Source organism: Oryctolagus cuniculus, chromosome 13, assembly GCF_964237555.1.
Source record: "Oryctolagus cuniculus chromosome 13, mOryCun1.1, whole genome shotgun sequence".
In the NCBI taxonomy this organism is placed as follows: domain Eukaryota; kingdom Metazoa; phylum Chordata; class Mammalia; order Lagomorpha; family Leporidae; genus Oryctolagus; species Oryctolagus cuniculus.
This window is the reverse complement of record NC_091444.1, coordinates 65,053,389-65,076,391: the sequence shown is the minus strand read 5'-3', so window position 1 is coordinate 65,076,391 and position 23,003 is coordinate 65,053,389. Positions and strand designations below refer to the sequence as shown.

The following is a 23,003-nucleotide window of genomic DNA, read 5'->3' as shown; positions in this document are numbered from 1 at the left end:
CTTGGAGCCCCACCTCCTCCACGCCACTCTGGCTGGAGGTCTCTGACTCTAATAAGTCTTGCTTTTAAATCTCTCTGCTTGTCCACTTAGAAATTCTTCCATGTGAGACAAAGAACTGGGGTAATGATACATTCTCTGCTGCTGTGTGACCCCTACAACCGGGCCCTAGGTTGTGGTGGTGGGAAAGCCGTGAGACGGCAGTCCCAGCGTACACTGAGAGTCTAGAATCTGCAGGTTGTAACTGACTGGGGATGATGCGGAGGATGCAATACGAAGGGTAAGGCTTGGCTTTGTCAACTGTGTGACTGGTGATACCTCCTCTGAGATATGGGGCACAGGAGAACACGGGAGAGGGGCAGAAGGCAAGTTCAGCTTTGCACAAGCTGACTTTGAGGTGATTTTACAAATTCAAAAGTACGCTGGTGCCATGAACACCGCTGTCCGGAGAGCGAGGGTCATACTGATGGTAAGTCACAGAGCTCCAGCAGTTCACTGTGGGGGAGATGCTGTGGCTCAGAGTGGCCTGAAGAGATCAGAATTGTATTTATCAGCCATTTGCTTTCTGGTAGGGGGTGTTTGTGGAATTTTTCTTCTTTCTGTGAATGCAAGATCACCTACTGAGAATGAAAATTAAAGGGAAAAACTGAATTGCCACAATGACCAGGGAAACAGAAACATTTCTGATTGTTGGCAGTTGTGAGTGACAGGTAAATCTGAAGACACTGCATTTATGTAGGGACCAATCTGGAACACTAAGCAAGTCTTCTGCCACGGAACGGACCAGATAAAGTCCCAGAGATGGTATACAGATGAGTTATTACAGAGTTTGGCTTTTGCCAAATGGGGAAATGGAAGAAAAATAGGCTAAGGGCACTGTTGGCCTCAGTGTAGATAAAACTTTGATCTGTGCGACCTAAATTGGAGAAGGGAAGAAATGTAGTAGTGTGGCCTGGTAGGGAGGGCAGGAGGATAAAAGGAGTGAGGTCACAGGTACAGAGAGGTACAGTGGGAGTGGCGGTGGGGTTGGCAGGACAGGAGAAAGGGTGAGATGCTTCAAGGAATTACTCTCGAGTTGCAGTAACCAGGGTTGATACCAGTGTCAGCCAAGAGGGTGGCATAATGGAAGGTCCAAAAATATAACTGTAATAAAGGCACCTTCCTTTCCTTTCCCTCCTCATTTCTGTATCACAAAACTAGCTACTGATGTTGTGAATTACTCTGTGCCTACACTGGTGAACAGTAACATCTGCATAAGGAGAATTTCAGGAGCCTAAAGAGGGGAGCTGATTTGGAATGGGAACTGACCCAGCTGACCGAGGAGCCTCCACCCAGATAATGCTGAGCCCTAGTCAAGAGGCTTCTACCTGGCTGACACCCTGGGTGGGGCTGGATGGACCTTCATCAGACAAAGCTTGCACATCTGCATAGCTGTCAGTTGAACAGACTCAGTTATTCCTTACTTCAGCCACTCCTGTCCCTTTAAAAACTCCTCTTGCTGGCTTGTTGGGCAATAAGAGCACATTTTGGATCAAGAGATCTCTCCCCAAGATGCTGGCTTCTTGAAATAAACTCTTTTTCTTTTACCAAAAAATAAAATAAAAAATAAACTGAAAGTATGTCATTATAAAAATTAAAAGAAAAATAAGAAAGGAAGGAAGGAGTGTGGGAGGGAGGAAGGGAGGGAGGGAGGGAGGGGAGGGTGGATAGTATCATTATTCTCTTAAAACTATATACAAAATATATGAAATTTGTTTCCTTTATAAAAAAATTTAAAAATTAAAATTAAAAAAAAAAAAAAACAAGTTCCCTTGAGCCCTTTTCTGGTTGGTCCCTGTTCCTGTCTTCAGACCTCGGCCACCACTGAACTGCTTTCAGTCTCCGTGTAGTCGCCCTTTCTGGGCGTTTCATACAAATGGCATCATTTACAATGTGGGTTTTTGTGACTGGCTTCTTTCCCTTGCTTTTGTTTTTGTTTCTGAGGTTCACTCGTGTTGTAGCATAAATTGATAGTTCATTCTTTTCACTGATGAAATATACCACTATGTCTTTTTAATTAATTGACTGATTAATTTGAAGGCAGAACGACAGAGAAAAGAGGGAGAAATAAAGAGAGAGAAAGAGAGAGAGAGAGATCTGCTGGTCTACGCCCCAAATGCCTGCCATGGCCAGGGCTGGTCCAGGCCAAAGTCAGGAGCCAGGAACTCCATCCTGGTCTCCCACGTGGACGGCAGGGGTCCAGGCACTTGGGCCATCCTCCACTGCCTTCCCTGGAGCACTAGCAGGAAGCCGGGTCAGAAGTGGAGCAGCTGGGATTCACACTGGCACTCTGCTATGGGATGCCAGTGTTGCGACAAGTGGCAGCTTCAACTGTTGTGCCACAACATCGGCCCTACCACAATTTTCCAGAGCACATGATCTCATTTTGGAATCTGGAGACACTGTCCAGCCACATGCACTCGAAGACAGCTCTGGCCCTCTTCTTGTAGGAGACTATATTGATGAGCCATTGGCGAACCACTACGGGAGTCTGTTAAAAAAGCTGTCGCTACAAGGCCACACGTCAAACAAGAATTAGTAAATCTGGGTTTAATTTCTCCACTACTTTTTTATGTTAACCTATTTTATAACAAGGGACTACCTTATTAAGTATTTAAAAGTAAATCAATTGAAATGATTTTAGGGCAATTACCTTTTTAAACCAGTATTCTGTGGTTCAAAATAAAGTAATGAGACAAAGGTGATGCTTTATTTTCTGATAATGTTGGCTTTCTAAAATAGCCAAAAATTTGAGGGCCAGCATTGTGGCGAAGTAGATTAAGGTGCCATCTACAATGCCAGCACCCCATATGAGCACTGGTTTGAGTCCCAGCTGCTCCACTTTTTTTTTTTTTTTTTTTGGACAGGCAGAGTGGACAGTGTGAGAGAGAGAGACAGAGAGAAAGGTCTTCCTTTGCTGTTGGTTCACCCTCCAATGGCCGCTGCGGCTGGTGCGCTGCAGCCAGTGCACCACGCTGATCCGATGGCAGGAGCCAGGTACTTATCCTGGTCTCCCATGGAGTGCAGGGCCCAAGCACTTGGGCCATCCTCCACTGCCTTCCCGGGCCACAGCAGAGAGCTGGCCTGGAAGAGGGGTAACAGGACAGAATCTGGCGCCCCAACCGGGACTAGAACCCAGTGTGCAGGCGCCGCAGGTGGAGGATTAGCCTAGTGAGCCGCGGCGCCGGACTGCTCCACTTCTGATCTCCACTTCTGATCCAGCTCTCTGATCATGCTCTTGGAAAAGCAGCGGAAAATGGCCCAAATGCTTGGGCCCCTGCCATCCTTGTGGGAGACCCCAATAAAGTCCCCAGCTCCCAGATTTGGCCTGGCCCAACCATTGCTGTCATTTGGGGAAGCGAACCAGTGGATGGAAGATGTATCTCTCTCTCTATGACTTTCAAATAAGTAAATAAACCTCAAGAAAAAAAAAAAAGAATTGTTCTATACTAAGTATATATAATTGGCAGGCATTAATCTAGGTGTAATAATATTAAGAGTAAAATCTTCATAATACCATGATGAAATTTTCTCATTTAACATTTTTATAAAATATTTGAAAAGAAGAGTGCACAAAGCTAACACCAAGACTTAAGGAGTGGAATGCTAAGGGTCAGAAAGTTGTGATTTGATAGAAACACAACAAATAAGTTTTACTAACTGAAAAGTATCAAATAAATCCTTAGGGGAAAAAATTACCCAGATGTACAAGAGGCCCCCACCTATCAGATCCCGGGAAAGAATCTCTACAGATTATTCCAGCCTCACCTCTTTCTGCCATCAGGCTGGTTTGTCTAAAATGCTCATCTCACCCCACTGTTCTCATCTAAAATCCTTCAGCAGCCCACACTGCCTCGGCACGCCCACGAGGCCCCGAGTAACCTGGACTCCTCCTCATTCTCGGAAATTTTTTTTTTAAGAATTCTTTAAAAAATATATTTATTTAGTTACTTGAAAGTCAAGAGTTACACACAGAGAAAAGGAGAGGCGGGGTGGGGGGCAGTCTTCCATTCGCTGGTTCACTCCCCAACTGGCTGCAATGGCTGGAGCTGAGCTGATCCAAAGCCAGGAACCAGGAGCTTCCTTTGAGTCTAGGGGCCCAAGGACTTTAGTCATCTTCCACTGCTTTCCCAGGCCACAGCAGAGAGCTGTATTGGCAGTGGAGCAGCCGGGACTTGAACCGGCACCCATATGGGATGCTGGCACTGCAGGCAGCAGCTTTACCCGTTATGCCACAGCGCCAGTCCTAAGAGTTCTTTAACAGCATACCTAATTATTTACCAACATGAAACAGATATTTTTGCCCTTCAAAAAAGGCTTATATTTTATTCAAATAATGTTTAACATGAAGTATCTATAATCCTCAAAATTATTAGCAGCATAAAGGTCTAACAACAAATGAATGGACATGTGAACTATAGAACATTAATTCACAGTTGAATATTATGCATCTATTTATTAATATTATGGTTACTACATAATTAAATATTAGAGGAGTTGGTGCTGTGGTGTAGCAGGTAAAGCCGCTGCCTGCAGTGTCGGCATCCCATATGGGTGCCAGTTCAAGTCTCAGCTGCTCCACTTCCAATCTAGTTCTCTGCTATGGGAAAGCAGAAGATGGTCCAAGTCTTTGGGGCCCTGCACCCGCGTGGGAGTCCCAGAAGAAGCTCCTGGCTCCTGGCTTCAGATAGGCACAGCTCTGGCCATTGTGGCCATGTGGTGAGTGAACCAGTGGATGGAAGATATCTCTCATCCTTTCTAAGGCTCTGCCTCTCTGTAACTCTGCCTTTCAAATAAATAAATCTTCAAAAAAATTAGAAAGCCATTAAAATAAAGCAGAACACTGGAATGGGAAATTTTTTTTATAATTATAAAAAGAGTTATAGCAGAGAGAGAGATAGAGATAGAGAAAAAGGTCTTTCTTCTGTTCGTTCACCCCCCAAATGGCCGCAACGGCCGGTGCTGCGCCGATCCGAAGCCAGGAGCCAGGTGCTTCTTCCTGGTCTCCCACGCAGGTGCAGAGGCCCAAGCACCTGGGCCTCCCTCCACTGCCCTCCCGGGCCACAGCAGAGAGCTGGACTGGAAGAGGAGCAACTGGGACTAGAACCGGCGCCCATATGGGATGCTGGTGCCACAGGTGGAGGATTAACCAAGTGAGCCACGCGACAGCTCCTGGAATGGGAAATATTAATGATACAGTACTAAGTTTAAAAAAAAAAATCACACTACATAGGAAAGCAGCAGAAGATGGCAAAGAGCACAAACCCACCCAACTTTATTCTCTCTCAAATCTCATTAAAATTGAAGTAAAAACTATATTTAAAAACAATGATAACCCTACTTAGGGAGAATAGGAAGGGATATAATAGGAATAAAATTTTGGAAGCTAGAAAGCAGGTGAACAAGCAGCAATGACCTTGCAGACACAGGAAACTGAGCTCCAACCCAGCAGTGGTACAGATCCTCATCAGCTATTTCTGGAACTTGAGGTGAAGGAGTAGGTACTACAGTTAGCAGCACTAAGATGAGATCTGGTGCCAAGTGAAGCTGTCTTAACTCCCTTCACCGTGTTCCCCAGTGGGTGACTGCCTCTCTCCACCCCAGCACACTTATCCTGTGCACAGAGTAGAACAGCAGGGATCCGAGCTGGCAGCTATTTACTCTCACAGAAAACTGGAAGACTCCATTCTATGGTATCGAGCCTGCACAGAAGAGACTCTTCAAACACTGGCGCTGCGATTCCCACATCATCCAATGGTGAAGTTTAAATCAGACAAGTTCAGGTGGTGCAGCGGGTTATGCCTTCATTAGTCCTGGCCACTCTGCTTCTAATCCAGCTCCCTGATAATGCACCTGGGAAGGCAGCAGATGATGGCCCAAGTGCTTGGGCCCCTGACACCTATGTGGGAGACCAGGATGGATTTCCTGGCTCCTGACTTTGACCTCATTATTGCAGGCTTTTGGGGAGCAAACCAGTGGATAGAAGATTTCTCTTTGACTCTCTCTCTCTCTCTCTCATGCTCTGCATTTCAAATAAATATTTTAGAAAATAAAATAAATGAAACGTTCCAAGCATGTGTTTGTTATGAGCTGACAGCTGAGGTTTCTCAGACATGTGAGAAAAGCAACTAACAAAAAGACCAAAACAAACACAAATATCATTTTGACGAAAAACAGAGATTACACAAAAGAATGGGAAACTGCACATAAACTCTCACTGATATCTTCAGAGAAGGAAAGAATGCCATTAGGAAGGAACGTTCATCCTGATGCCCGCACCCTCTGTCATGTGCCTGGGCTCAAGTCCCAGCTCCACCTCTCACTGTGGGAGGCAGCAGGTGATGGCTCAAGTACTTGGGTCCCTGCTAGCCATGTGGGACAGCCACGCGGGAGACCCAGATGAATCCTGGGCTCCTGGCTTTGGTCTAGCCAACTCTGGCTGTTGTAAGCATTTGGGTACTAAACCAGAAGAGGGAAGATCTCTCTTTATTTGTCTGTCCTTTCTCTTAGTGTCTCTCTGCCTTTACAGTAAGCAAAAATAAAAAGGAGTAAACACCAAAAACAAGTTATAAGAAATTAAAAACACAACAGAAATGACAAACTAAACAAAAAAGAGTGGAAGACAACATTCAAGAAGTCTACCAGAGATAGAAATATACAAAAAGATAATGATGGAAAATAAAATAGTGAAAAATAAGAAAATTAGTCCAGAGTCATAAAAGTGAATAGAAGGAGTCTCAAAATGAGAACAGTGACAGGAAATGAGTGAGCAGTTAGAAATCATCAACGAGACGATTGTAGAAAAGTTCCTGGTACCAGAATTGCCAGTTTGGTTTTTTTTTGTTTGTTTGTTTGTTTGTTTTGACAGGCAGAGTTAGACAGTGAGAGAGAGACACACAGAGAAAGGTCTTCCTTCCGTTGGCGCACCCCCAAAATGGCCACTACAGCTGGAGCTACGCCAATCCAAAGCCAGGAGCCAGGTGCTTCTTCCTGGTCTCCCATGCGGGTGCAGGGGCCAAGGACCTGGGCCATCCTCCACTGCACTCCCGGGCCACAGCAGAGAGCTGGACTGGAAGAGGAGCAACCGGGACAGAATCCGGCGCCCCAACTGGAAATAGAAACTGGGGTGCCAGCACCGCAGGTGGAGGATTAGCTTAGTGAGCCACGGCGCCAGCCTAAAGTTGCCAGTTTGAAAAGGCAACTAACACCAGGTACCTAACACATGAGATGATAATGGATCTATATCAAGGTAAATAATTGTGAAATTTCAAGCACTCAAGAAAAAAAAGTTGTCCAGGCTTTCAGGAAGGAAAATTGTTTTCAAAAGTTACAGAGCCGGCGCCACGGCTCACTAGGCTAATCCTCCGCCTAGCAGCGCCGGCACACCGGGTTCTAGTCCCACTCGGGGCGCTGGATTCTGTCCCGGTTGCCCCTCTTCCAGGCCAGCTCTCTGCTGTGGCCAGGGAGTGCAGTGGAGCATGGCCCAAGTGCTTGGGCCCTGCACCCCATGGGAGACCAGGATGAGTACCTGGCTCCTGCCATCGGATCAGCGTGGTACGCCGGCCGCAGCGCGCCGGCCGCGGCAGCCATTGGAGGGTGAACCAACGGCAAAGGAAGACCTTTCTCTCTGTTTCTCTCTCTCACTGTCCACTCTGCCTGTCAAAAAAAAAAAAAAAAAAAAAAAAAAAAAGTTACAAACAGAGGACTGGAAGTCAGAATGGACTTGCACTACTCAGTGACAGCACCCATAGCCTGCAGACAGGAGGGCCTTCTAAACTCTTAATGACCAGCTTGAACGCAGAATTCTATTCTATAGCCACCCAACCACAGACTAGCACGGTTTTTTCAAATATACAAAATGCTAGAGGACCTAGAAAGAGGAAAACTTGGGATACAAAGAAATCCAACCCTGAAGAGGGAAGACAGTAATTACCAGCAGTGTAAGTACCAGAATATTAGCTGTGCACCAGATGCAGAGGTTAACCTATCCACAGTGTAGTTGTCTAAAGAGACAGACACATTGAAGATTACGATTAACGCAATCTCCCTGCCATGGAATCATGTTTGTAACCAAGAAGGGACTTGCAGGATAAGCCTAGCCCAGTTCTTACCTATCCATGACTTCCTGTTACCACGTGCTGCTAAAGCTTTTGCTCATTCTTCTAGACCCTGTTCTTTGACTGATGAGGACTTCTGTTTTATCACTAAGCAGTTTTCTGCCCTGATCTAATCCTGAAAGCTACAGGGAGCTCCTAATGAGCTTAGAAACAAACAAAAAATAGAATGGAATTTTTTCAGTCATCCAACACATGGTTTATACTTCAGTTCTTCCAGATGATAACTATGGCAGCCATAAAACCTCTTAACTCTCCAACTGCACAAAACAGAGTAGAACGATGTCCTGTCTGGGCCAAGGCCACCTTTCCCATGGGCTGCCTCAGTCAGTACCTAAGTATTGCAGGGCTAACAGAATCAGCCCCGTTCCTGCAGAGGCGAAGCTGTTCTGACAGAACAAGTTTGGAGTAGCCTTTTTTCCAGAACTGCTGTCGGAAATCTAGGGCCCTTCCTTCCATCTCTCCTTCACGAGGGCCAGGCCTGCACTGCATTCTGATGCCTTGCATAGCTTCTGCAATCAATCTCTTGGACATCCAATGCTCCGTGTTTGCTTCGTAGAGCACCCGGGGCATCACAAGTGGTGCCAGGAGTGGCCCAAGACTCAGGCACGTTTGAAGAGAACCTAATCTAACTGATCTGAACACGACACAGTGTGCACCGAAACATCACATGGGATCCCACAAATAGGTACAATTTTTAGGTCTCAGCTGAAAACTAACACACACAAAGCACGTCAGAGTTCTGAGGAAGATCCGCTCCCCACTGGGCAGGCAAAAGGGAAGCTGTCCGGAGCAGCATTGGACACGTGTGCCAGCGGTGCCCTGGGAGAATCTCAAGGAGGAGGACAGCCCGTGTGGGTGCCAGGATGCAAGCATCTGCAAGATAAGGGAGCACGTGGCCCTCACCGAGCTGGCTGCAGCTGTACTGACTCCCTTCAGAAGAACAGTGAGAAACTGGAGGTCAGTGTCAAGCAGCTCCAGACCAGACAGGAAAGCCCAGGGCCTCTCCGGTAGCTGCCAAAGAGCCCTTATCTCCTGTGGTGAAAGGACAGACAGTCGGGCACACACAAACCCGGGTGGTGAGCTCCTGCAGAGGCGGGGACAGCAAATGCTGTGGCCTTTGCAGAGCCTGTAGGACCTTGGTTGCACATCTTCATTTATTCTCAGAATCTTTCAAAAATGCAGAAACCATCCTTAGCTCACAGACTATACAAAGCAGGCTGTGGGGAGGTTTAGTTTGTGAGCCATATACATCCTTGAAACAGCAAACAAGGCAGAAGACATCCAGAGATGTTTAGATTCCCCACCAAGAGAGGTGAGAGTTTTTCCTGGTTGCAGAAACCTGGCACACTGAAATATGGGCTGGAGAAATCGATGGAGGCCCCTGAGGGTGTTGGCCATCCTGGGAGGAGGTAGCCCATCTGTGTGCTGCCGCCCCATCGCCTCTCCAGGCAGCTGGGGATAAATCCCAGCACAACTAGGCTGGGAGGAGAGAGATGACACTGAGATGGCCAAGTATGCACTGGCGGGAGCTGGGAGAGCTCCCTGAGATGGCAGTAGTGTTTGACCAAGACGCCTGGGACACAGACTGGCCAAGCGAGAATTCTCTGACTTTAGGCACTGTCTCAGGACACAGCACCTATAACCCCGGCAAGGACTCCAGGAGATGGGGCAAAGTGCCCATGAGGAGGTGGCTCTTAGAGATCCGGAACAAATGGTGACCAAACACTGCAGGAAGTAGAAAGGCTGGGCAGATGGGACGGATGCATTAAGAATCAGAAAAACAGCAGCAGATTACGTTCCATGAGAAGGCTCCGAGGACACAGCGCTCCCTAAGTACACCAGAAACGTGCAGGGAGGCGGGCACTGCTATGGCCAAGCGCTGAGATGGCCACCTCTGCAGGCAGTACGCACCCGGGCTTGCTGGTATGCAATGGAAAGACTGGCCAGCTGGCCTCTCCCCGCCCAGGGAACAGAAGCCAGAGAAAGCTGCTTCATCACGCAGCTAAAAGGCCTCAGTGAGGCTGAAGTGTGAGCCACGAGGAACTGTAGAGGCAGTTAACAGAGTGTAGTATGCTTAACAGCAAAAGAGACGGGCAGGCGACAAGCCCACCACTCACCATCCACAACTGACACGGGCCGGCGAGGTTGAGGATGGTCACCCTCCTCCCATAAGTCAGAATCCTTGCTTGGTTCCCACACCTGAGCCAATCTTCTTACCAACACAGGTCTTCTTCCTCAACTAGCTTTTAGCTCTCCTCTGTAATTGGGTTCAAGTCTCCATAATTCCACTTAGGTTTGACCTTCAAGGATGCAGACTCCAGATACTCTTTCCCCTCTACTAAAATGCCCCTCCCTCCGCCCAGCTCCGACGCGGTGAAGACACAGATGGCTGTAACTTACTATGAAGGAAGGTTACCTGGAAACCTGTATGTATGTCAGCAAGATTTCCTCTAACACCCCTCACAGTCGCTAGCTTGTGATACTACGAACAGGCCGAGATCACTGGGAGCAAGGTGCTGTTATAGAACATTAAGAGAATGGGTCGGTGTTGCCTGGTGTCCTAAAGTGATCTATTTCAAGAAAAACATCAGACTTCAAATTCAGATTCAGAAAGCAGAGGGTTGAAAGGTACACAAGTTAAAGACAGAAATGTGCTATCTCCACTAAAATTCAACTAGATGTCAACTAAAGAATTAATACACAGGTTTTAGTTTTTTATAGCACAATTTTAAAACATTCACAAAAACACACTTAAATAGTTTGATCTACAAAAACTATTACGGGGCACTTAGCAATAAGACATTTACCCCTAAATGCTTACTCTCACAGAGTTTTGACTTCCCAAGCATACTTGATAAATACTAACATGTGTGTGTCCCCTCACTCCCCATTTAGCCAGGAAAGTTCAAAAAGGATAGTCACACCCAGCTGTTCAAGCTTGCTGGTAGGATTTAGTTAGAATCATTTGTGTTGGTTTACAAATACAGAAAAACATGGACAGAGCTCAGCTCAGCCATCCTCACTGGTCTCTAAACATCTGTAACTGTCAAAGGTCATGTCAATGTCCAAAAAATAAGGCAAAGACAAAATGAAACTTTGAGATGGAAGCACCCACTGTAGCTAGGTCCCTAAATCAGCAGGGATATTCCAGTGGAGTCACCTGCAGAGCAAGAAAATGTAAATATGCACTGAGTGCCCACCAAAAAATACTGACTCCCATTGTGATGTTTAATCCTCGTGAAAACACTGGGATATTACCACACTCCTGTTGCACACGGGAAGGCAGGTTGTGAAAGACCAGGCAGCTCACCGTAGGCCACATGGCTCTATGTGGGAGCTGTGGGATCTGCCCAGCTCTTTGGCACTAGGTGTGGGCGTTGTTCTGCTTTGGCACAGAGAGCGGTGAGGATTTGGCAAATTCCTTCTGCAAAGGTCCTGAGAGTAAATGCTTTAACCTGTGCACATCACACATCTGTGCCTCAGCCACTGAGGAAACAGCGTGGATTACCGGAGATAAATAAGCTCAGCTGTGTTACAGGGACGTCTGAACTACAGGCATAGGAGGTGGGCTGTTCTGGCCAGAGGCCATGGTTTGCTGACCCCACATACAGACAAAAAACGTGGCTCTAACCATGCCCCTTTTCTGACCCTCAGGGACATTTTCCATTACTGCTCTGCTTACTCCACTGAACGGAGAGCAATACTTGTGATTTCACTGTAATTATCTTCCGGCTCCTACCTATTCTACAGTGCCAGCCTGCCTTTTTTTTTTTTTTTTTTTTGACAGGCAGAGTTAGTGAGAGAGAGACAGAGAGAAAAGTCTTCCTTCCATTGGCTCACCCCCCCAAATGGCCGCTACGGCCGGTGCACTGCCCAGATTCGAAGCCAGGAGCCAGGTGCTTCCTCCTGGTCTCCCATGCAGGTGCAGGGCCCAAGCACTTGGGCCATCCTCCACTGCACTTCGGGGCCACAGCAGAGAGCTGGACTGGAAGAGGGGCAACCAGGACAGAATCCAGCGCCCCAACCAAGACTAGAACCCGGTGTGCCGGCGCCGCAGGCAGAGGATTAGCCAAGTGAGCCACAGCGCCGGCCAGCCTACCTCTTTCTAACACCTATTCCATTTATATGGATAAATATTTTAGGGTAGAAACTTGCCTTTAAAAATTTATTTACTTATTTGAAAGGCAGAGTTACAGAGAGAGGAAGGGAGAGAGAGAGAGAGAGAGAGAAATCTTCCATCTGCTGGTCCACTCCCCAAATGGCCACAATGGTCGCAGCTGAGCGGATCTGAAGCCAGGAGCCAGAAGCCTCACCCGGGTCCCTCATGCGGGTGCAGGGGCCCAAAGATCTGGGCCATTCTCCACTGCTTTCCCAGGTGTGTTAACAGGGAGCTGGATAGGAAGTGCAGCAGCCCGGACTCGCACCTATATGGGATGCTGGCATCAGCAGCTTTCCCCGCTATGCCATAACACCTGCCCCTGGGCAGTGGTTTTAATGGAAGCACCCACTCAGGAAACATACACTTTTTCTCCCTATTCTTAGTAAAAACTGCTTTACTGAATCTCCTATAAATAGAAAAAACAATGTAATCTGAAAATTTAGATTTCTTTAATAAATATTCTTAAATGTAAGTGAAAAATTAGTACTGCTTTCTAGTTCCCAAAGTGCTAATATCTGGGCCGCAGTCATCTTTCTGCCTGCCATTCCAGAACTTTACGGCACATGTTAGGGTTCCAAGCAGGCCTCTGACACGTTATTTCACTCATCTCTGAAGCAAACTGAGAAGTGACTCAGCCAAAGTCACAATTTCTTTCTTGCAAACAATAATAAGTAAGCAAGCACCGCGCTAGGGACAAGGAATAGGAGACAAAATCTGCCTTCTTTGCCTTCTTCTCTAATCCTCTTTGTTAATCCCTGATTTCCTCCAAAAATCTCATGCCTAGGTAAGCAGTCTGGACAAAGTGGTCCTGCTGGTGGCCCAGGTAGCTTTTCCCACTCAAGGTCTCTGCTTTATTTATTGAGCTAGAAGCTGCATTCGAAATTAGATCTGAGACCTTCCTGGAAAGATAAACAGGGTTGAAGCTCTCGGGCCTTGGGCTGCTCACACACTGCTTTATTTCTCCGGAGACTCATCTATACCACACACACACACAAAATTACAGGTGGCCCTTATTGTGGATTAGACTCCTGCACTGGGTCCCCACAGACTAGACTACAAATCAAGATGGAGTCACTCACAGCAAAACTGCACATGACCAAATTAGGCTGTTACCTGACCTGCCCAGAAATCAAGGGAGAGATGACACCAAATCTCCCCTACAGAACACTTTCAGTCCCCATGACAATGAAGCTCCCTCTATTTCCATCCTCATCAAAAACAAAGTCACCTGATGTTAATCACTCAGTTTTCTGTCCCCACCTTCACAGCAAAGTAACTCTGAACCGACCAATCCGCTCTTTGTTCTCGTTCCTGCTTTCCTCGGCCCTCCTCTGCCCATCAAACCAAGCTCTTCTGCTCAGCTCCGGGGAACACTTCTTCCACTCACCCCTTGGAATGAGGTGCTGCCCAATTTTAGGGCTGCAAATAAAGCTAATCAAGGTCTTCAGATTTGTTGTGATTTTTGGTTTTTGACAGCATTACAAATAAAGCTAGGTACTGTTTTCCTGTTTATTACCCATTCTGAAAGTTATTTCTATTTCCCCCAATGAATCCCTGCATTGTCTATTTCTGCTTCTGTCCCCTTTGGGCTGGTGTGATTTCCTCTGTCGCTCTGCACTGGGTCAGTCCAGTCAGCGCTCCTGGCCTTCCTCCAGCTGAACTTAAAGAGGGCCAATAGCCACCGTGGGGATTTCACGAGTGCTCCGCCAGCTGCGTTCCTGGCTCACAGGCTCCCTCATGTTTCAGATCCTGCTGGCTGACCGATACGCAGAGCCTTCCTAATATTTTCAGTGAGCGCATTCCGAGCTTCACAGGATTTTGTTCTTCAGTGACGAGGAGTCAGAGTGACAGAGCCACTCTCAGATGCCACACTCACCTCCGCAATCAGGTCGTGGAGCTCACCTTCGCTGGGGCAGCACCCCAGGGACCTCACAATCGTTCCAATCTCTCTGGAAAAAAAAAAAGTCGTCAGGGGTTTCAGAAGACAAACTCGAAAAGCCAAATGCTATGTAAGTGACTGAATTAAGTAATTTTCTAAACTAGTCCAGATCATATGTAGCACAGCAAACCAAAGCACTGAAATACTGCCTCACCATTATAAAAGCTGCTTTGTAGAGAAAACAAAAGGCAGATAAGAAAACGAAAGAGGGATGGAATAAATGTTCCCACTGACCGGCAAGTGCAAGCCCTGCCCAGGCCCAAATCAGAAAGTTCTAGTGGCCGGCGCTGCGGCTCAATAGGCTAATCCTCTACCTAGCGGTGCCGGCACACCAGGTTCTAGTCCCGGTCGGGGCACCGGATTCTGTCCCGGTTGCCCCTCTTCCAGGCCAGCTCTCTGCTGTGGCCCGGGAAGGCAGTGGAGGATGGCCCAAGTGCTTGGGCCCTGCACCCCATGGGAGACCAGGAGAAGCACCTGGCTCCTGGCTTCGGATCAGTGCGGAGCGCCAGCCACAGCGTGCCAGCCGTGGAGGCCATTGGAGGGTGAACCAACGGCAAAGGAAGACCTTTCTCTCTGTCTCTCTCACGGTCCACTCTGCCTGTCAAAAAAAAAAAAAAAAAAAAAAAAAAAGAGAGAGAGAGAGAGAGAGGTTTAGTAAAGGAATAGTGAGGGAAGGATGGAGAGAGAGTAAGAGATGCCAGCCAGCTGACAGTGACAATTAACTCTTTAGAGCCGCAGTTTCCACGACTGTAAAACGGAGATGCTGATGTCTACCACATGGGTGTGCAGTGAAGTTCACATTAGTGGCAACTATGCTTAAAAGTATGGCTTTTAAAGCCACCACCTGCAAGGCTGGCATCCATTATGGGTGCTGGTTCATGTCCCGGCTGCTCCACTTCCAATCCAGCTCCCTGCTAACACACCTGGAAAAAGCAACAGAACATGGCCCAAGAGCCTGGGCCCCCGCCACCCATGTGGGAGACCTGGATGAAGCACCTGGCTCTTGGCTTCCATCTGGCTCAGGCCTGGCCATGCAGCCACATGGGAAGTGAATCAGCAGATGGAAGACACCTCTCTCTCTCTCTCTCTCTCTCTCTCCTTCCCTCCCTCCCTCCCTCTCTCCCTCTCTGTCACACTGCCTTTCAAATAAATAAACAAATCTTTTCCAAAAGGGATGCAAACTATTTCACTAACAACTTTTAAATTGATTACGGTGGGGCCTGGCGCTGTGGCGTAGCAGCGGGTAAAGCCACCGCCTGCAGTGCCCACATCCCATATGGGCACCAGTTCTAGTCAGGGCTTCTCCACTTCCATTCCAGCTTCCTGATGATGTGCTTGGGAAAGCAGCAAAAGGTGGCCCAAATCCTTGGGCCCCTGCACCCACGTGGCAAACCAAGAAGAAACTCCTGGCTCTTCATCGGCCCAGCTCCAGCTGTTGCAGCTATTTGGGGAGTGAAGCAATGAATGGAAGACTTCTGTTTCTGCCTCTGCCTCATTGTAACTCTGCCTTTCAAATAAATAAATTAATCTTTTAAACAATAAATTGATTATAGTATTAAAGTGACATTTTAGACATATTACAGTATTTTAGACATACTGAGTTAAGTAAAGTAGGTTGTTAAAATTTATTTTACCCGTTTCTTAATTTTTTAAAACAAATGTGGCCACTTGAAAGTTTTAACCACATACACAGTTCTCCTTTTAGGGTGGCCTAGGCAACAGCTGCCATTGTTGTATCCGAAGCGTCCGATTCCCACCAATTAAGATCACCAGGAGGCTGATGCAAACACAAGAGTTTTATTTCAAACTCGAGTTTGGACCGACGTCTGCACCAGGCTGGGCTGGATTGGCGGCCCCTCCAGTAAGGTCGTTGGGGTTTTTATACAGTTGAATGAACAAGTTCGGCTGCACAGCATCTTATATTTTAAATTTATACTTGTCATTTTATGATTGGCTAAAGTTCAGGGTCCGAGCTGCTAGGGTGTACATGCCAAACTGCAGGGTTTGGGGATGTTGTCAATCACTTAACTGCCTGAAGACACCTGGAACTTTGCGTATTTCCCTGCTATCTGTTAATTGGCTGTTGCTAGGAGAGTTTATCGTAAGGGGAGTTTTATTTTCTTCCTTAGGAGCTTTTGGCTTAGGGTTCAGGGCCCGGTCAGGCCTGAGTTACAAGACGGAGGCCTAGTCTAAAAGAGCTGCGCCTTGATCCAGGCTCAGGTCTCACCATCATGAGGCAGACTCTGCGCAGTGAGGTGGATAAAGAGAAAATGAGAAACTGCTGTGTTAGCAACAAGAGTGCCCTCTGCCCTCTGAGAAACTCTGCACAATATTTGCAGTATTTCAGAGCTTCTGGGATACTGGACTGTAGATTCTTTCTAATGATTATACTTGACCAAGGGAGCCATTTTAGATTAAGGTTGCTTAAGTACTATATCTGAGATTATATATATGAGTACTATAGATGAGATTACAACACAGATTTTCTTAATAAGTAACTTAATGACATTTACCTACTATCTGAGCCACATAGTATTTCATACATACTCCACTATCTTGATCTTCACACAGGCCTGTCCTAGGTGTCCTCTTCATGGAGGAACGACACAGGACCCTGCGTTGTTCTTTTGTCTGCTCGGCCCTCCCCGGGTTTGCTGCTGGTTCTTCCCGGGTTGGCTACCGTCCCTTCCACCTCCATGGAAGGGCGGTTCTCCCTGCCACTTTCCCCACTTCCACGGGGGAGCGGCACACCGCCGGCCGGCTCTCTCGGGGGCTGCACAGGTGTTCCCCTTAGATGTTCCTCGTGCATGTTGTCTCTCTCCTCCTTTATAGTCCTCCTCCGCCAATCCCAACTCTGCTACCCACACGCCGAGTACGCTGCTCTCCTCCAATCAGGAGCAGGTCCTGCTATTTATTGGTTGAACTGGAGGCAGCTGTGCAGAAGCTGTTTCCTCCTCTCCCAGCGCCATATTGTGGGAGAGCAGATGCATAGAATAAGTCTTAATTCGAGTAACAGTCTAGTCCGAGTTGCTCCCCACACCCAGGTATCATCATCTCAATTCACAGGTGAAAAAACTGAAGCTCGGAAGGGATAGGTGACTTGCTCAGGCCCCCAGAGCAAGCAAGTAGCAGCACTCCAGTAAAGATGCCCGGCTGTTCCTCTTCTGATCCAGCTCCCTGCTAATGCACCTGGGAAAGCAGTGGAGCATGGTCCAAGTCCTTGGGCCACTGCTCCTGCGTGGGAGACCTGGAAGAAGATCCTGGCTCCTAGATTTGGGTGGGCACAGCTCTAGCCATTGAGGCCATCTGGGGAATGAACCATAGGATGGAAGACCTCTCTCTCTCTCTCTCTCTCTCTCTCTCTTGCTCACTCTCTCTCTCTCTCCACTTCTCTCTGTAACTCTTTCAAATAAATAAAAATAAATCTTTAAAAAATGCATTTTATGGGCTGGCGCTGTGGCATAGTGGGTAAAGCCACTGCCTGCAGTGCTGGATCTCATAGGGGCACCAGTTCAAATCCTGGCTGCTCCACTTCAAATCCAACTCCCTGCTAATGCACCTGGGAAAGCAGCGGAAGACGGTCCAAGTCCTTGGGCCCCTGCACCCATGTGGGAGACCTGGAAGAAACTCCTGGCTCCTGAATTCAGACAGGCCCAGCTCCAGCTATTGAAGCCATTTAGGGGAGTGAACCAGAGGATGGAAGATCTTTCTCTCTCTCTGCCTTTAAAATAAATAAATAAATCTTTAAAAAAAGAAAGACGCATTTTAATGATTCCAGGCCCCATTCATTCAACAGAACAAGTAGGAGTAGTTACTAAGTACCAGAGTCCACACTAGGTTAGGGATATAACAATGAATAAGGTGAAAATTGTCCTTGCTGTCACAGAATTTATGTCCTGACATGGATGACAAGCAATTCTAACAAAGGAGATGGGAGAGGGTGTTGTGGCTGGTGAAGATGTTGTAGACATGTTGGAGAAAATGGGCCCTAACCTAGACGGGGATCACGGGGCCAGGAGAAGCTTCCATCAGCTTCAAACTACTTAAAGCATAGGCAGGAAGAGAAACCTTGCTGCAAGTAAAGGAAAGTGCACAGGCAAAGACTCCGAGTTGTGTGGCTGAAACAAGGAGAACAGAGGGAAGCACAAGAAAGTAAACTCCAGTCTTAAGAAGTGGTCAAACCACAAAGAACCTTGAAAATCCAGGTCCTATTACCAGTGTTGTGGCCCAGCAAACAAAGCTGCCACCGGCAACGCTGGCATTCCGTATGGGCACTGGTTCAAGTCTTGGCTGCTCCACCTCTGAGCCAGCTCCCTGCTAATGTACCTGGGATAGCAGCAGAGACGGCCCAAGTGCTTGAGCCCATGTACTCACATGGGAGACCCATAAGAAGCTTCTGGCTCCTGTCTTTGGCATGGCCCAGCCATGGCTGTCGCAGCCATTTGGGGAGTGAACCAGTGGATAGATGATCTCTCTCTGTAACTCTGCCTTTCAAAAAAAAAAAAAAAAAAAAAAAAAACTTTTTTAAAAAAGGAAAATGTGAGCAAGTTTCCGTCCAATGGGAATGAGCCATGGCAAAGAACTCAGCTGAGGGCAAGTCTCACTGCAAGGACAGGCTTTCTGGGGAGGAGGCAAGGCCGGGGCCAGCCCCGTAGTGCTCAGAGCCTTCATGACCACCCCCATGCTAGGCCCCCCTGTGAGGGTGGCGGGCTCACACAGGCCCTCTCCCCACCTCCTCCTGAAGAACCTGTCCCCTCCTCTCCTCAGCTAACCTGGGTGGACGGCCTCACCCCGCCTCAGCAGACCTCAGAAAGCTGTCTTCCTCCCTCATCTCGAAGCATAAAGGCCTGACGGCCACAGAAAGCAGGAGGGCGGTGCCAACATTTTGGCTGATGATCCTAGCGTGGTCTAAAGAACAACGCAACACTTCCGAGAGCAAAGCATACCCATGTTTTGCTCCTCCCTTTCCCCTACTGACGCTGCCCTCCTCGGCGCAAAGCAGCAGTCAGTGCACCTGCATCTTCCCATTCCACTGGGCCCTGGGAGCCACGGCTGAGCTCGGCGCAAAGGACACGGATGCTGACCCTGCCTCACACCCAGACATCCCCCAGCGCAATGGTTTCTCTCTCTCCCATTTCTCCTAAATCCTGCCCTAGCCTTGGAGTTTCGGTACAACACAGGAGAGAAGGAGGAGAAGTCACAAAACACTACAAATATTAACTTTTTCACTGGTCTCAGCAGGTAGTGGGGTGGGATTTGAATGGATTTAGAAAAGTAGAGAAATGAAACCTATCTGTTACCTTGTCTTGCGCAATTCACATCTGTAACCCTAGCTTGTGGTTTGGAAGGGGGCTGATGGAGAAATTCCCATGTGCAGTCCAAAGCAAGGCCCTCTACTGAGAGTGAACGGGGCAGGCACGCAGCCTGGTGACTAGGAGGCCTGTATCCCATATCAGAACACCTGAGTCTCACTCCCAGCTCTAGCTCCCAATTCCAGCTTCCCGCTAATGTGCAAGAAGGCAGTGGTGATGGCTCAAGCGGTTGGGTCCCTGCTATCTATGTGGGAAACCTGGATTGAGTGTGGCCCAGCCCCAGGCACTGAGGCATCTGGGGAGGGTCTGTCTCTGTGCCTCACAAATAAAGAAGGAAGGAAGGAGCTCAGCTGTTGGTGAGCCCCCTCATGCCCACTACCACGCCGAGCCTCGCCGGCCCCACTTTGCTCTCTCGTCCCAAAGCCCAGCGTGCAGGCTGCTTCCTGTGTGCACCTCCAGCTCTCTCCACCCTGCTCCACCTGCCCACTTGCCTCACGGGACTGAGCTCTCCTCTTGCACTAGGCTCCCTTGCCTCCGGCTTCCTGCCATGCTTAGTCAATACTAGGCACAGCACTGCAGCTGCCTGCTGCTGCCTAACCAGCTGCCCACAATGTAGTGGCCGAATAAGCCACGATTTACTGCATTTCGGGAGCCGGGGTGCTAGCTGAGTGGGTCCTCCACTGGTTTTGCCTGGGCTCACACATGGTTGCTCAACATTCGACCATCTTCAACTCTGGGCCCCCTCACCTTCCAGCCTGCCTGCTCTGTTGATCCCTGACTCTGAGAATCTCTGCTCTTCCCTTTCTTTGTTCCTGCAAGGCACTGCGGGAAGAAAACCACGGGAAAAAACCATGGCCCGCTACAAATTCCCACCACCCAAAATCAAATGGGATGGAACGCTGCCTAGCAGTCCTTCCACTCATCTCCTACGGTTCTCCCAGCAGCCTCCCCACTCCCAACAGACACCGCCGGCAGCTCCAAAGCACTGTTCCCTATCACCTGCCTCCCTGAACAGGTGCAAACTGGGCGCTGCCTTAACCTGGAGCCCCCCTTCAGTCACCGCCTTTGTTCCTCCTCTCCTCCTCAGAGGCGTGCACTAGACCTCTGTCCTTACGCTTTCAGCCTGGAGGAATAAAAATGCTTTTCCTTAATAAAGGGAGCCCTCTCAGTTGTTTTTTCTTTTCTTATACAGAAAGCCTTTAATGTTAGAACTAATGCTATTGATGAAAAAATCACAACTCTCCCAACAGTACTCTCAAAGCCAACATTTCAAAGGTGATTTTCATTAGTAGCTATTTCTTCACACTAGCACATCAAACACCAAGCCCCAGATGTTTTACACACACACACACACACACACACACATGTGCACACCCCAATTGCTTCATCTTCTGGACAAGGACACCACGTTAGTTTCCTCCTGAAGAGCAACCACAGCCTGTTGCCAACAGCAGTCAGCGCATTTGCATCTTCCCATCCCACAAGAAGCGTCAGCTCCCCACTGCCATCGGCGGTACCGCCCACCTGCTCACCCGATCACCGGCTCGGGATCAAGACCTCTGGCAAAGCCTCTTGGTTGGCCAGCAGCATCTCTTCCCTCCTGAGCTGTTACCCTCAGAGGCACTGTCTTTGTCCCATCTCTTCCCTCCTGAGTTGTTACTCTCAGAGGCACTATCTTTGTCCCATCTCTTTTCCCTCCTGAGCTGTTACCCTCAGAGGCACTGTCTTTGTCCCATCTCTCTTCCCTCCTGAGCTGTTGCCCTCAGAGGCACTGTCTTTGTCCCATCTGCTTCTTCCCCAGCTCTCTGGGAATAAAGAAGCACTTGCGCAGCCTCCATCTTCAGCAGGTTCTCAGCACTGCTGGTGTCTGGGCCTGCATTTCCCCCGGGGAGCTGCTCCACCTGCCCATGCAGCACCGGGCACTCCAACACAGGCTCCGCCACAGATTCGCCAGGCCCTGCCTCTCCGCCTTTCTACCCCTCCCACTGTGTTGCTGTCCCGCTTTTAGCTCAGTCGTTTCACTGGAGGCCATTTTTTATCGCAGACTTGAAGAACTATTACCCACGGCCTCCGAGCTCCTGGGGTCGTGGGTGTGTGACACCCCCTCCTTAGTTTCTCCGAGTTCCAGTCTTGGCTCTCATTCCTGACACACTTGCCTCAACCCCTTGGCATCTTCAACTCTTCCTTTATTAGGGGCTTCTTCTTTTACATTAAAAGATTCAGATATATTCTTTATCTTGAAAAAAGGTGGGGGGACAGGCATTTCACGCATCGGTTAAGTCACCACGTGAGATGCCTGCATCCCATATCGGAGTCTCTGGGTTCAAGTCCCAACTCCACTGCCCATGCAGCTTCCTGATGTGTATCCTGACAAACAGCTGCATCCCCGCCAGCCACATGGGAGTCCTGGGCCGAATTCCACGCTCCTGGCTTTTGTCTGGCTTAGATCCAGCTGTTGCAGGCACTGAGGTAGTGAACCAGAGGATGGAAGATCTCTTCTTTTCAAATAAATACTTTTTAAAGTTATTTCTACTAAAAATAAATAAATAAAAACGATGCTTGATGCATGCTTTCTTACTCTCAGCCATTCAACTTCTCTGCCTCCTTTTTTGGCCACAATACTTCTAAGATGACTCCCCTCATAACTGCACACACACACCCCACAATGCGCTCCGTGTCTCACTCCCACGCGGAATCTTGTCGGGTTTCATGGGCGCCAGGCACACCAAAGCTCATGGGCACCAGGCACCTAGCTCCCAGAGGGTGCCAGGCACACAGCCCTCAGCGGGCACCAAGCACACAGACCCAGCAGGCACCAGGAACATAGCCCCCAGCGGTGCCATGTACATAGAACCCAGCTGGTACCAGGTACACCAAAGTTCATGGGTACCAGGCATACAGCACCTAGCGGGCACTAGGCACACCAAACCTCACGGGCTCCAGGCACAAAATCCCCAGCAGGCAACAGGCACACAGCCCCTAGCCGACACAAGGCACACAGCCCTCAGCAGGCACCAGGCACACAGCAGGCACCAGGCACAGTACCAGCACAGTGTATCTGTGAACTCAGCTCATCCTAGAGACAACTTGACTTGGAACTATTAATTTCTGTATCAGATGAGAGAACTAAAGCCCAAAGCGGTTAAATAACTTGCCTATGGTCACTTTAGCCACTTCCTCAGGGCTAGGACATCTTGGTAAGAGGTGTGGAACTGATGACAGGGACAGGTCGGTCACTGGGGCGAGAACAAGTGAGGGCAGCAGGCTCAGGGGCCTGCGGGCTTCCTCGTGGACCTCTCCTCTGAGACCAGGCCTCACAGCTGCCTCCTGCCCCTTTCACCGTGACCAGTCTCTAGGACAGGAGAGCGAGTATCTCTGGGCTGGCAGGTTAGTATTCAGTCTCTGCTCCTAAGGGTCAGCCTCTGCTCCAAAGTGCTTCC

General features: G+C 48.6%; 1 protein-coding gene across 4 annotated transcripts in view; it reads right to left on the bottom strand.

Annotated features, from left to right (window-relative positions):
- The window catches only part of EFCAB2 (EF-hand calcium binding domain 2), a 120,158-nt gene that overhangs the window by 21,792 nt on the left and 75,363 nt on the right, over positions 1-23,003 (bottom strand). For all 4 annotated transcript variants that reach the window (XR_011381545.1, XM_008268165.4, XM_008268166.4 and 1 more), the window contains exon 3: positions 14,189-14,261. Coding sequence is in view for 3 of the 4 variants with exons in the window: in XM_008268165.4 (XP_008266387.1) it covers positions 14,189-14,261 (73 nt within the window). In the remaining variant the exon portion in view is untranslated. The remainder of the gene's footprint in view (positions 1-14,188; positions 14,262-23,003) is intronic.